This window comes from Lonchura striata, chromosome Z, assembly GCF_046129695.1.
Source record: "Lonchura striata isolate bLonStr1 chromosome Z, bLonStr1.mat, whole genome shotgun sequence".
Taxonomy (NCBI): Eukaryota; Metazoa; Chordata; class Aves; order Passeriformes; family Estrildidae; genus Lonchura; species Lonchura striata.
Window position 1 is genome coordinate 85425248 of NC_134642.1, and position 14944 is coordinate 85440191.

At 51.1% G+C, this 14944-nt stretch overlaps 1 protein-coding gene across 1 annotated transcript in view; it reads right to left on the minus strand.

Annotated features, from left to right (window-relative positions):
* Window positions 1–10626, minus strand: part of VCAN (versican) — a 98950-nt gene extending 88324 nt beyond the window's left edge. Inside the window, exons 1-3 of the mRNA XM_077790095.1 lie at window positions 10553–10626; window positions 9950–10172; window positions 1028–1103 (exon numbers count right to left, since the gene is read on the minus strand). Coding sequence (XP_077646221.1) covers window positions 1028–1097 — 70 coding nt within the window. The 5' untranslated portion in view covers window positions 1098–1103; window positions 9950–10172; window positions 10553–10626. The remainder of the gene's footprint in view (window positions 1–1027; window positions 1104–9949; window positions 10173–10552) is intronic.
* Between the last annotated feature and the right edge of the window lie 4318 nt (window positions 10627–14944).

Sequence of the window (14944 nt, forward strand, 5' to 3'; positions counted from 1 at the left end):
CACAGTATGTTCTAGGAACATACGTCTTTCTGAATGTCTTAAAAAAAATTTGGACAAATAAGGATGGGTCACAACCTGATCTACATTCCAAAGAATGGGACACTCATAAAAATCCCCCGAGTACCCAAAATCCCACTCTGAAGACAAATTACATTTATGATGTAATAAAAGGTGGAGTAAGTGAGAGGACATGTAAAGACGCCATCCCACTTTCTACTACTCCAAGGATCCATCTGACTCCTCCCCATTTTGAGTGCTGCCCTCTCAGTCCCTGTATCCCTGAATTCTAAATTTGTGCAAGGCAGTGAGTCAGGTCTGTGGTCTGATCCAGATCTTGCTTCCTTATAGCCAATCTAAATGCATTATCCTTTTCTTATTTTTAATTGGTTCCACTAATGAACCAGTCCTTTTCATTTTCAGGATTACCTAAACATGCTATTAGCAACAGTGTTCCAGCTAGGTGGAAAAAAAAAAAAAAAAAAAAAAAAAAGAAGTAGTAATTTGATTTTCCCAAAGGCTAAAATCAGTTTGAGAAGTACCTGGAAAGAAGGGGGAAAGAAAATAAAGAAAAATCTTGCTTTGAGACTTGGGAAAGCTGCTTTCCCAATTTTGTGAGTCTGCAGCAGCTGTTGGGATATTTTCCATACTGAAGGCCTGACCTAAACTTTCAAAGAAGCAGGGCAACCACACATGGATACATACTTCAGTTTTAGCATGTAATCACCAAGAGAGGCAGTAAGAGCTCCTTCCTTTCCACCCAAACCTGCAGCTGCCCTAACACCTCCTTGCTCGAGACCCCAGCAGCCAAGGGGTCCAGCTGCTTAGCTCATGGCAGCCCAAGCACAACAGAAATAAATCACTAATGCCTTGGGGACGACACAGAAACAAAATTAGTGACATTAACAGCATGGCAGAGGCAAAGAAAGACAATTTCCTGAGTCTGGGCTGTTCTTCAGTCCTGTGAAACGCCCTACCAGTTAGACCACTAAATTAATTTAAATGAAATGTTCTGTGTACAGAAACTTACCTTTAGGTAGCATATATGTTATAGCTAACGTAGAGTACATCCATAAGATACTTTTTATACTTAACAACATCTTGACCTAGAAATGAAGAACAAAGGAGTAAGTGGTTAGTATTGCACTGTGTCCTTAGCAAATGTTGTAGCTCAGCACATCAATATTTGTCACAGAAGCAGTCCTTCCTGCTTTCAGGGCATCTTCATTTAGCAATTTATTGTGGAAATTTGTTATAATGACCATGTCTCTCCATGGAATACAGATTTAAAATGGGTTTCAGGTTGTTGAGTCCTGAGTGACGTTCTGGCATGTCAGTTCCCTCTCACTTTCCTTTACAGGCTCCACCTTCCAACAGCTGGAAAGCTCTTCACATGTATCATATGTACACAATAACAAATTGCATGTTCACAACATTATTTCTCAGTTTTTGTTTACGTTCATAGTTACACATTGATTGAACCTGTAAATATCCCCAAAGTTACAAAAGCATTGCAAGACACACAAACACCAATGACAGCGAAGGGTTTATAAATAGTCACTCATCCATACAGTTACATGAATGTGCTATGAACAACCCAGCATAAGAAATTATTTTCAGCAGCAGTTTGTCAAAAAATTTTTATCACTACCTTGATTTTCCTGATATTGCTGTAAAATCTGCTACCTGAGCTCTTCACTTGGACAAGCAACCAAGCTGACAGTTTTTTCCTGTTCAAGAGAGCTTGCAGTTGAACTGCCTTAAGGATCAGGGAAGAGATTTAATAGATATGTACCAGTGTTATGACTATGGAATCTGCACTGCACACGTGTACAATTTGAAACTTCCGCTTTTAAAAACTCCACAGGCTGCACTGAACATGACAGCAAAGACACACGGAGAAGCAACTTGAGAAAACTCCTGGTGACGTGTTCAACCTCAGGACAGTTCACTCCACAGCTCACAGATGCAGCCCAAACTCCACAGGAGCCTGTGTGAACTGGCACACATCCTGTAACGTCTGAGCAGCACGGGAAAGACGCAAAACATCTCCAAACAAAACTTTCCAGTGAGGCGAGTTAAAAATTCCCACCCAACAGGGCTGAAAACCCCAGCGCCTTTCGTTCCCTCTACATGGATGGCCAGAGCCAGCTGGTTGCACTGGGAAACATGTGCTACAACTTATTCCCTGGGTGTGGAGGGAGAAATGCAGCTGCTTTCCACAGAGCAGGCTGCACGCTGCCAAGGACGCCCCATCTCTGCTGCAGCCGTTCAGGACAGCTGAGTGCAGAGTGTGATATCACTTATTTTGCAGCCTGAACTTCATGGAATTTGCACTTTTCACAACTGAGTCCCAGTCTAGAACAAGACTTCATTCAGTTTAAGCCCTACAAGCCATAAAACTTCTTCTGAAGACGCTAACACCTACCCCAACACCACCCAGCCAGTCTTTTATCTCTTCTTACATTTACATAAGCCAAGCTGCATGTGAAGAAAACAAAAGTGACTATTTATTGGTTAACTTTACAATTCAATACTGTGCCCTGGTGCAAACTCCCTGTAGAAGGATGTTATAAGTGAGGAGGTTGCACAAGATCAGAGCTGCAGACATCCAAATCCTTTGAATGCAATGGATCAGCTCTGAAATAGTCACATGTTTGCTCAGATAAACACTTAAATGATCTTCATTATTACACAACAATTAAAAGAAAAAGTTATGTCAGTGTGAGCCTACAGATGTGCAGAAGGACCTTCAAGCAACCCTTGTATCCCAAAAACGCTGGAAGGCTCAAGCACCAAAACCACTCCAGTGAAGTTCCTTTGGTAACACAAAGGAACTGATAAGAGCTTGAAAAGAAGACTAACTGGAAGAATTCTCCACCTTCCAAGGTGCTGAGTGAACGACCTTCCTGCCAGAAAAAGTTCTGGCCCCTGTGAGAGCCGAGTGGCTCCAGACCTTCTGAGAAGTTCTGCCCACATGTGGTCCCCTGCATCACACACTGGCTGCATCCACAGCGAAGCCAAGGTCCAGAACAGAATGTTTACAAGTTTAGCTCTCCATGTTTACCCACGAGTTTTATCTCCCTCCTTCCCCTAAAGGCAGCCTTGCCTTTTGGGACCAGAATCAAGGGAATCAAAGAAACCTGTCATGAAAAAGAACAAAGTATTTTCTTTTTCCCAGCAATGGGGGTGTTGTACCTAAACAGAGCTGATTGCATGTTGCACCTGGCCCACTTCCCTGGCTCTGACCTGGCATACCTGGATGCCTGGCACGTGTCAGTGGAAGCCTGTTGCCCTTGGAAGTTCATTGCAATTTCTGTCATCACACAATTTCTTCCATGTTTGGTAAGAACACAAACCCTGCTGCTAAGCTTCCAGTCACCAAACACATCACACACACTCACAGGGACAGATGAAAAGCAACTGTGGAAGGGCAATTTTCAAGGAATCCATGGGAACAGAAGACAACATTCCTGGATGAGATAGCTCCTAGCCTTTTACTGAGTAGAGCAGGAATTACACCTGCTGCACCAAGGGCTTGGATAGCTCCAAAAAATTGCACTGTTTGAGCACAAAGCTTAATACGAGACACTTGCCAAAAATCCCTACCTGACTCTTGGAAAACCACCTCTTGAATTTTTATAAATCTTTGTCCTGAAATGCTCACTCAAGCAATGAAAACCTGGGGAGAATGATCTGATTTTCAGCCCTAAGGGTCAGGAGTGTGACTCCCACACAAGCCTCCACACCCGAGGCTTGGTTTTCATGCTCCAGGCCTCAGTGGGTTCCCATAAACACTCCTGGTTTGCCCAGTGCTGCTCCACTCCAGCTGCCAGAATTAAATGTTCAATTACCCCTGCCACCCTCTCCAAACACGCAGACCATAACAGCAGCACCTTGCTCAGCCCCACAGGGCAGCCTGATTCAGGAGGAGACAGAGCTCTGCAGACCTGGTGCCAAAAATCCTCCTCAGGACCGACAGGTGAGGCAGAGGTTGCTGCTTACACCTCACCCTAATTCCCATCCATGTTTCCAGGCTCTTGGATGTGATTGCTCCTGCCCTTCTGCTGGCAGAGGCTGCAGCAGACTGTGCTCTTACACAGCTAAATCCCAACTCTAAAGCAGGTTTGTGTTTCCCATTCCCGCACTCTACAGTTCACAGAAGTTTGCTGTCTGGCTGCTGCACTGCCCCTAAGTCCACTGCAATTAACCAAAATCCATCCAATTACACCTTTTCCCACAAAATATTTTTCCCCCCCTTGGTGTCACCCATAGTAAAAGAAATCCGTAACACAGTGAGCAAATCTTGCCAACTCAAGCTGCAAGACTTGAGCAAGTGTTTAATTTCCACCTTCTGCTAAAAAAGTACCTCACTTGACGTGACCAAACTTGGGCTGCCTGCTGGCTGGTTTCCAGCTGGGCTGATCCATTCTATTAGGAGCCACTACAGGCAGATGGATCTACAGTAGGCATTCGTGTTACATTTCTAAACGGGATGCAGCCTTGAGTGCAGCATCTCTTAGCCTATAGATGGAAAACTCCTGGACAAGCTTCACATCTTTAAAAACCAGCAGTAGGGGTTCTCTTTGTGGGGAAAGAGCACAGCTCCTATTTTTGCAGGCGCTGCCACCTTCCCTTACTACAGCAAAAACTCATAGGAGCAGTAAGTTCTGACCAAATTCCAGCTTGTGTTTAGTTTGCAGTGTAAGCTTGATCTCACACCAATGCTATTTTAATTTAACCAGATGAGAGAACATCATGTCTCTCTTTCTGTTTAAAACTTCAGGTTCAGAGAGTGAATTGTCCTGGTGTGGAAGAGGCTAAAGCTTACAATCCAAAAATACTTCTGGTTTCTCTGAAGCTGACACAATGAGGAGTTTCCCATATTAGCCATTTTCATAGAGGTAACAATGTCTCTAAAACCTGCAACTTCTCAGGTCACACTGAGGTTGGTTCTGCTGTAGACATGCTCTACAGCTGCACTGTGAAATCTGGATATGTTCCTTAAACACACACAAAGCAGCCTCTGCCCATCTGATCCTCATAGTGAAAGTCAGAATGACATAAAAGATTAAAACGAAATAAAATTAAAAAAAAAAAAAAAAGAGGGTGGGACCCAACAGAACCCAGCACTAGAGAAGGAAGGCTGCTCATTCTAATGGGTAAAACAGGAAATTACAGTTTCCAGTGAAACCCCAAAAAGCTGGAAATGACCATTCGCAGTCATAGCACATCCCTTGCTACCTTCCAAGCTCTGAAAGCTTCACAGGTGCCATCCTTCCTCAAAGGCACACATTCTTCACTTTCTTTTATTTCTGCAGTCCTTTGATCCTGGTACTTTTAATTGCTGCCATGTATCCACCTCACCATCAGCGCTGCCTAATTAACTTTGCCAGCCTCACCACCTCTCTGCCACGTGATTAATTAGCCCACTGTGCCGACACATGGCGCATCAGCCTCCATCTCATTCACCAGTGGGCCCTGCTTGGCCCGTTGTCCCTTTGGAAAACCTTCCCAAGGCCTTGGAGAAGGTTTTTGGGGTGTCAGCATCACCTCTTCCTCATCACCTCCAGCTGGGGGGAACTCCTCCAGGCTGAGTCCTTGCGGTGCTGGCTGCAGGCTGGAGCACAGACAGGAGCACAGTGTGTTCTGGCGCTCCTGTCTGCAGCAGCTGCTGCCTCGGGACACCCCTCACAGCCCCGTGCTCGTATGCCAGGAGCAGCTCCAGGCTCTGGGACAGCCATGCAGAGACAGTGGAAAACTGCCAGAGGCAGCACGTGGAGGAGCAATGAGCACACCCTGCTCTTCCTGCATCGCCCCAGCTCCACCTTGTCGCTCCTGCCTGCCAGAAACATTGAATATCCCAGGCTGGACACATAGGGATCACCAAGTCCAGCTGCTAGCCCTGCACAGGGCACCCTGACAACCCTACCCCGTGCCCGAAAGCATCGCCCAGACACACTGACCTGTCAGGCTGGGGTGCAGGAGAGCTGAAGGCCTGCCCACCTCTCTTAAGTGTGCTGAAGGGAAGTAAGAGGTGGAAATTCTGTCATTCACAGAGGTGTAACCTTGCTGCCTTGGTGGGGCTAGGCACCGGGAGCTGGCTTGTGCTCCAGCAGGGGTTCCTCAGGTTCCTTGGGGTTCACCATTGGAGTTCAGCCTTGGGGTTCACCCTTGGGGTTCTCCTTTGCGTTCTCCCTTTGGGTTCTCCCTTGGGGTTCACCCTTGGGGTTCTCCATTGGGATTCACCCGTGGGGTTCACCCTTTGGGTTCCCCCTTGGGGATCACCCTTGGGGTTCTCCCTTGGGGATCACCCTTGGGGTTCTCCCTTGGGGTTCTCCTTTGGGTTCACCCTTGGGGACCACCCTTGGGGTTCTCCCTTGGGGTTCTCCTTTGGGTTCACCCTTGGGGATCACTCTTGGGGTTCTTCCTTGGGGTTCTCCCTTGGGGTTCACCCTTGGGGTTCACCCTTTGGGTTCACCCTTGGGGTTCTTCCTTGGGGTTCTCCCTTGGGGTTCACCCTTGGGGTTCTCCCTTTGGGTTCACCCTTGGGGATCACCCTTGGGGTTCTCCCTTTGGGTTCACCCTTTGGGTTCACCCTTGGGGTTCTCCCTTTGGGTTCACCCTTGGGGTTCACCCTTGGGGATCACCCTTGGGGTTCACCCTTGGGGATCACCCTTGGGGTTCACCCTTGGGGTTCACCCTTGGCGTTCTCCCTTGGGGTTCACCCTTGGGGTTCTCCCTTGGGGTTCTCCCTTTGGGTTCACCCTTGGGGTTCACCCTTTGGGTTCACCCTTGGGGACCACCCTTGGGGTTCTCCCTTGGGGTTCTCCTTTGGGTTCACCCTTGGGGATCACCCTTGGGGTTCTTCCTTGGGGTTCTCCCTTGGCGTTCTCCCTTGGGGTTCTCCTTTGGGTTCACCCTTGGGGATCACCCTTGGGGTTCTCCCTTTGGGTTCACCCTTTGGGTTCACCCTTGGGGTTCTCCCTTTGGGTTCACCCTTGGGGTTCACCCTTGGGGATCACCCTTGGGGATCACCCTTGGGGTTCTCCCTTTGGGTTCACCCTTTGGGTTCACCCTTGGGGTTCTCCCTTGGGGATCACCCTTGGGGTTCACCCTTGGGGTTCACCCTTGGGGTTCACCCTTGGGGATCACCCTTGGGGATCACCCTTGGCGTTCTCCCTTGGGGTTCACCCTTGGGGTTCACCCTTGGGGATCACCCTTGGGGTTCTCCCTTGGGGTTCTCCCTTGGGGTTCACCCTTGGGGATCACCCTTGGGGTTCACCCTTGGGGTTCACCCGGCGTCTCACGGCTGGGCACAGGGCTGGCTGCGGGAGCCCCCAGCTCCTCTGCCATCCCCACAGCCCCACCTCACACCGCCAGCACAGAGTCACAGCCGTGACTGTCCGTCCTGCTGCTGTGCCTCAGCGCCACAGGCGCACGGGATGGATTGGGTTGGGAGGGATTTTAAATCCCACCCAGTGCCACCCCAGCCATGGCAGGGACACTGCCACTGTCCCAGTGCGCCAGCCCTGTCCAGCCTGGCCTGGGGCATCCCAAGGATCCAGGGGCAGCCCCAGCTGCTGTGGGCACCGCAGGAACAATTCCTGACTCCTAACATCCCACCCAGCCCTGCTCTCTGAACAATGCCGCCTGTGCCAGCCTTTCCTGCCAGCAGAGCTGCTCCACCCCACCCTCCTTGTGCAGAGGACTCGCAGGGCTGATGGAGAAACAGCGGCTTTTATGGAGGGGGTGCTGCGCATTTTAAATTGTTTAGTCACGGCTGCGGTTGGCCTCTTTCTCCCCTCACGGGGACAGGCCCGGAGCCCTCTGGCGGGAAACCGGCGGCCGCGGGAGCCGCCACGCCGCCGCTCGCCGCGCGGGGGCGCCGCCGCGCCCGCCGCGTTCCTCGACAGCGGCCGCGCCCCCGGGCCCGCAGCGCCAAGCCCGGACCGCGACCCTCGGAAATACCGAGCCCGTCACCCCAAAACCCGCACTCCACCGTGAGCCCCGCCGCGGAAATCCCCCCGCAAAACCCAGCCCTGACACCGCCCCCCCCGCCCCGGCGGCGCGGGGCCGCGCCCGCCCCGTCCCGCGCTCGCCCCGCGCGCTCGTTGTGCGGGAGGAAAACTTCCCCCTTCGCTCGCTCCGAAAGGCCAAAGAATGAGAAAAGGGTTAAACAGAAAAGGCACGGAAGTAACAATCCCTAAGACACCCAGCATTTTACGCTTTACCATCCCGGGATGGGTTTTGGGTTTTTTTGGTTTTTTTTATGAAGCGCGTTTCGACGCTCACGCCTCAATTAACAAAAAAAAGGGAAAGAAAAGGGGAGGGGAAGGTGGAGGGAGGAGGAGAAAAAGGGGAAGGAAAGGGAAAAAAGGGAGGGAAAGGGGGGGAAAAGGGGAAGGGAGGAAAAAGGGAGGGACAGGGCAAAAAGGGGGAAAAGGGAGGCAAAAACGAGTAGGGAAAAGGAAGAAAGAGGAGGGGGAGGAAACAAAAAGAAGGAAAAAGAAGGGAAAAGAGAGAAGAAGAGGGGGTAAAGGAAAGGAAGGAGGGGAAAAGGGGGAGGAAGGGAAAGAAGGAGAAAAAGAGGAAGAAGGAAGAGAATAGGGGAAAGGGAGAAAAGCCGAGGGAAGCGGGTGATAAATGAGAAGGGAAAAAGGAAAAAAAAATTAAAAAAAAAAAAAACCACGGGGGCTTAATCCCGAGAGCCGGTGCAGGGAGGGAGGAGAGGGGTGGCCGGGAGGACGTGACCAGGGGGACAATGAGGGCCGGCCCCCGCCCGCTGCCCCTTTGTGTGGGGACGGGGCCGGGGGCTGCCCGCGGTGTCCCGCTGCCGTGCCCGCACACACACATCTGTACACGCATCCACGCACATCTGTACACGCATCTGTACACGCACACACCCACACCCGCTCCCTCCCGCCGTCGGAACTCCCCGCTCGCCCTCCACCGTGCTCTCACTTTTCCTTTGTAACACAAAGGCGAAACCCCTGGCAGCGGAGGGGGAAGGCAAAGCCCGTGCCCCAGAAGGTGGACGTGGGTGTAAGAGGGGGCGTTTTGCTCCACTGACCTTGCGATCCTCCTCCTCCTCCTCCTCCTCCTCACCCACTGCCCCCCTTTCCGCAGAGAAAAATGTGGTTCGGGGCACGCTGCTCTCCCGGCTCCTCTGGAGAGATGCTGAGCACCTCAGAGCCGTTCTGCCCTGCGAGCAGCTTTCCAGGAACATCAGGGGAAGGGATTGGATAAAATAAAAATAAAAAAAAAAAAATAAAAAAAAAAAAAAAAAAAGATAAAAAAGAGGGGAAGGGATGTGGGGAGCACACAGGAGTGGAGGACACAGAGCGCACGCTTTTCCCAGCGCTAGAAAACTGGTGGCCGTGGGGAAAGGTCCATTCTCGTCGCTCCTGCCACCCGGGCGCTTTGTGTACTTAGCACCCGTAAGGAACAGCTTCCTCCCGTCTCCCTCCGGAGCCCTGTCGCACGCCAAGGTGCGGCTCGACCTTCCCAGCCATCCAAACCACCAGCACCGAACACTCTTCTCAGGGCTCCCACCCCAAAGTCTTCTACTCCCTAGTTTTCTTTGTTCTCCTTTTTGCACCGGTTTTTTCTTCTCTTTTTTGGTCGGTTTTTCGTGTTAGTTTTTTTGTTTTGTTGGTTTTTGGGGGTTTTTTTGCTTTTTTTTTGTAGGTTCCCGAGCATCCCTCCTTCTCCTCTTCCCCCGCGTGTCGTTGAACTTACCCCAGGTTGTTTAAATTCACCAATCATCGCTATTCCCTCCCGCTTAAGATTTGCAGTTCAAACTCTTTGTTGGTGCAAGCAGTAAAACAATTGTTTTAAATCTTAGACTAGGTGTTTGCTGGCAGTCATATTATAGAAAAGGGTGGGGGGGGAGGGAAAAAAAAAAAAAAAACCACTAAAAACCAACCCGCAATAAAAGAGTTATAGTTACCTTAAAAGGTAGCGTATTGCAGAGATAGCAAAAAATCACAACGTGGTGGCTGGGCTAGTCCAGAGATCCCAGTGGCCGCATGAAAGAGTAAATCCCCTCGTTAGTGCTGGAAGGAGCCGGTGGTTCCGGGCTCTCCCCTTGTGCCGGAGCTCGCTGTCCCCTTCCTTCGCTCGCTTCTCGCCGGCGAGCACCTGACTCCGAGCTGCGGGCAAAGGGAGCGAGCCTGCAAGTTCAAATGCGAGCCTCAGCCACCCATCATTATTATATCGTTGTACCGTCAGCGCTGCAGAGGAGGGGCGCTGGCTCGGGGAGAGGAGGGTTCACAAGCTCTGCGAGAGCCTCCTTGCAATTTCCAAAGCTCCCGCAGCTGCTGGGCGCAGGAGAGCCCCCAGCGCCTGCCTCCGCCGAGCGGGGCCCCCCGCCCCCGGCCCGGCCGCCCCCTCGGGGCTCCCTCCGGTCCCCAGACCCGCAGCGGCACCCGCAGCCCGGTGCGGCGGGACGGTCCCTCCGAGCTCGCCCGGAGCCCTCCGGAGAGGGGCAGGCGGCTGCGAGAGGCGCATTGTTCCCCAATTAGACAATTAACCGGGAAGAGAATGCAGAGACCTCCTCCGCCCTGGCTCCCGAAGCCGGTTGAAATGGGGAAAGTGACTGGGACCGAAATGCCTTTTTCCCCTTTGCCTCCCCAGTCTCAGCGGAGGTTGCAGTGAAAGAATAAATTGGTGCTGGTTCCAAACTTCCCCTGCCGATGCCAATTCACAGGCAGCCTCACATCGGCAGCCGCGCGAGCCAAGCTTCTCCACCCATGCATCTCCAGCCACTTTCTTTTTCTTTTTTTTCCCTTTTTTTTTTTTTTTTTTTTTAAAGATTAGGCTCTGCATTTGCTGTCCAAACCTCTCAGAGATGAAGTCATAAGTGGAGCTCTAAACCACCCTTTTACAAAGGGATGTTCACCAGTTAATAAAGGGTCTGGTGTGCTCTCCAGGCAGCCCTCATCCCAAAATGTACCTATCTCAGTATGTGGGAAATATTTAAGGCACCTTCACCAAGCTCAAAATGCTGGCAAGAGCAGCTCCTCTGGCGTGCTCCCTTTCGGAGAAGCAGAAGCCAGAAGTCCCCCTCCTCCAGGAAGGTGTAAAGCTGGAGCCAGAAAAGAAAAGCCTGGAGAAATAGGTGTGTCTGATTGCACTGCTCTGGGCACGTTTTTGGCAGCCCCAGGTACGAACACTAGGAAGAGGCAGAAGGAGTTTTCCTTCAGCTCCTCTCACTGTTGCTGTTCCAGCTGCTATGTCCCCAGAGTTAGACTGACAGAGGATTTCAGACAAGCCCAAAGCCCTTGTTTCCAAAGACAGACCTCGGTGCCAAGTTGGAGGGGCGGGAGGTGGAAGAGATGACAGCCAAGCAGGGAGAAATGGAGACCTGGAGGCTTAAGCCAGATCAGCTTTGTGTGAGCTGTGGCCTGGGTGAATGGAGCTGGAGTGCTGGCTGAAAACCTTATCTCAGCTTGCACAGCTTGTTTGTTTTTCCTCCTTACACGGAGTAAATACACAATTGCTTACTTGGGATGTTGAAGAGAGGCTTCTCTCCCACCACTGCCACCTCCCAGCAGCACCAGTGCCCCCCAGTTCCCCGTGCCTGGATCAGACCCTGCATGGTGCATGTGCCTACTGGGCACTGCCACACCTAAACACGCCAGAGCTGGGACGAGGTTTCTCAATCCTTGAAATTTCTTGAATCCTTGACATCCTTGAAATCGTGCGTCAGAAGAGTTGACAACACTCTGTTTTCAAAGAAGCACTGTAAACAGTTGTGGGCACGTTTTTTGAGGGTGTTTGATGCAAATTCACACAGAGGCTTCGCAGTTCCTGATTTTGGTATCCTTGCCTGCCTCGCCAGTGTCACTGCTGAGGCAGTGCACACTTCCTCTGCAGAGTGCTGTGATGAAAGGAGGATACTGACGTTGAACCTCTCCCACACTGGTTCAAACAAGCCTCTTCTGCCCCTCCAGTCATAAGGGGGTTGGGTGAGACACATAGTAAGGGCACTGTTCCCTCTCCCCACACAATCTCAGCCTTTCCAGGCTGCAGACAAGACCTCTGAAGACATATGTGTAAGTCAGGAATCTCTCTGGCCCACTCCTTTTCCTAGGTGAAGAGGTTGGAGACCATCCTGCTCCATCCCAGCCTCTGGAAAGGAGACCAGGACATCCCCCATGGCACTGGGTGTCTCCCTTTTTCCAGACCACCCTTCAGGACAAACAAGGAGCTTCTAAATGACCAGTCACCACAGTCAAGCTGCCCCTCTAGCCTTCAGTGTCTCCAGCTTCCCAGCTTCACCTGTTCCACTCTGCTCCCTGCCTTGGCTTCAGGCGGGAGGGGCGACATTTAGCAAAGCAGGAGCCACTTCTGCAGCCCTGAGCTTGCTTCTTCATCACCCCGTGACTCTTGTCCACTGGAGACTGAGCAGCTGCTCCTGGCAAAGGATGGGAAGAGAAGAGGGTGACCCCGCTGCCCCTGCTCTGCTGTGGAGCATCCTCTCACAGCTTTGGCTGCAGCAGCACAGCTCCACGAGGGGAAGCTGCAGGTTTCTGCTCCCACTGTGCTGGGCTGGTGGCCACCCCTCCAAGGGATGGGGAGGTCCTGAGTCTGGCCAGAATTCTGAACAGGGATAGGGCCGGGGGGTAGCGCAGCTCTCTGCCCTACAAGCACCAGCAAGAAGCAACCAGTAGTTATAGCCCGGGGCTAACCAGCCTCGGGTCGGCTCGCTGCTGGCACCTCTTTTTTCTTTTTCACGATGGGAAAGAAAATTTATTATTTCTTTAAAGGGAAAAGACCCTTCCCCCCTCCCCTTTCCCTTCCCACCCCGCGGCTGCCGGAGCTCTGATGGGAACCGGCCGGCCAAAGCCGCTCGCTCTCGGAGCTGGGAAGAAAGCGGAGGATGCAGAACCCACCCCCTTCCCCCTGCTCCTCCTCCTCCTCCTCTTCCTCCTCTCCGCCCGGCGCGGAGCTCCCGGAGCCCCCGCGGAGCCTCGGGGCCCCGGGGCTGGAGGCGCGGAGCCCCCCGTTCCTCACCCGCAGGAGAGGAGCCGGCCGGGGGCTCCGCGATCCCCCTGCCCTTCCCGCGTGGGATGGAGGTTTCTGGGCACGGGGGAGGCTTTGGGGCTGGCCAGACAAAGGCACGGGCGGAGGTGGTGGCCGGGCTCCTGTGGGGCTGCGGAGGGAGGGATGAGGAACTCCTCCTGAGCATCCCCAGCCCGCCAGGGGAAAACCTCGGGGGAAGGAGGGTGTGTTACACCGGAGGCCCTCGGGGCTTTTCGGGATGACTGGGGAAAGTGAGGAGCGGATCAAGCTGGGAAAACAGACCGCTGCAGCCCTTCGGTGTTTTCATCTCATCTTATTTAACCCTCCCCACCTTCTCCGGGAGCCAGGCTTTCTGCACTGAAACAGATAGGGGATCTCCTTTCCACCTCTTGGAGACCACGCAAACTGCCTCCATGGGTTATGTCAGGGGCCTGAAACATTGTCTGATTTACTGCGAATGTCAGATACTTTTCTTTGTAAATATTTTAGGCAAAGTAGAAACAGTAAACCTTTGCTCAGGCTGCCAAAGTCTCCCATGACAAATCATTGTTTTCAGATGTTCGGATTTGTGTGAGAAAACCCAACAAAAGGGAAAATGTTTAGGCTTTGTCTCCATCCTAAAGCAATATCACTCAGGGAAAAAAAATAATCCTCCCAGCTACGTCGTAGTCCAGAGATGAAGAAGAATACTATTTTCATTACACACTTCTTAAGCACAGGTTTTATGTTACTGACTCAACAATGATTATCATTTTAAATGTGAAACACAGGCCCTAAATGGTTCTTTATGAGAAACCATTGTTTTCAAATATCTGAAATTAATTAGACCATGGCTACACTCTATGTGCAAATATCAAACTGAACATCTGTGGAAAAAAAGCGCTTCCCGTCACTTGAAAGAATATTGTGGGTTTGAAACACAGTCTCTCAAGGAAAATCTAATTTGTCTGGCATAGGTTCTCTTGAGCTATATTTTGTGGCTTCACAATCACCTTTTCTTTGTCTCTTCTATGCTTTTTCCCCCCTCCTGAGCTGCTCTGTGTGAAAAAAACTTTATGTGAAAGTAAAGGAAATAATTCACGTGATTTTCATGTCAGCAGCACAAAGGTCAGTTAGAGCAAAATCAAAGATCCTTTCAAAGTTATTCCACCTGGCCAGTGGCTCTGAAGGTCCAGCTTCCCACTCCCATCTACTTGCAAAGGGCTGTGCCACGGCAGCTGTGCTGAAAATGAGTCCGTTGCCCCAGTTTGCCTCTCAGAAGTACAGATATGTAGGTTGATTCCTTATTCTGGAGTGATTCAGTTATCTAAACCCCAGTGTGTTTTCAGAAACCGCAAAATCTTCTGAAACAATGGACTTTTTGCAAGTTCTCAGATTCCACATTTAAGAAAAGCCTTTTTTCCCCCAGTACTTCTCTTTCCTATGCTTCAAGTGAAATATGTTTTCAGAGGCAAATTAAAACTCTCCAAAGGAGTCAGGCTTAGCAGCAGTGGTAACCATAGTGTACACAACCGCTTTCTCAAACAAAACACTTGATGGCTTATGTCAATGTTTCTTTTGTGGCAAAACCCTTCTCCACCTATTTTTACTCCATATTTCTTCAGCAGAGGGGAGAGCACTCAGCTACGAAAAACCATGAATAGAGTGTTTCATTTGGTAGGAGAACAAGCCACAATTGATGGTTAGGTATTATTTCTGCATTAAATGTAATGATGCAGACACGGCACTATCTGCACTGAGATAGTCGGTTTCCAGGACAGGATTTATCAGGAGAAGGTCCAGGCTTTCAGCAGCACTGGATGATGATGGCGAAGGCAGTGATGTTTTCCTCCTGTGTTCTGATGCTGCCTTCTGTTCTGACTCAGTGTTTCTGCCTTGACTCCAAGGACAAGGGGCCAGACTGGGATGTTTTATGTTT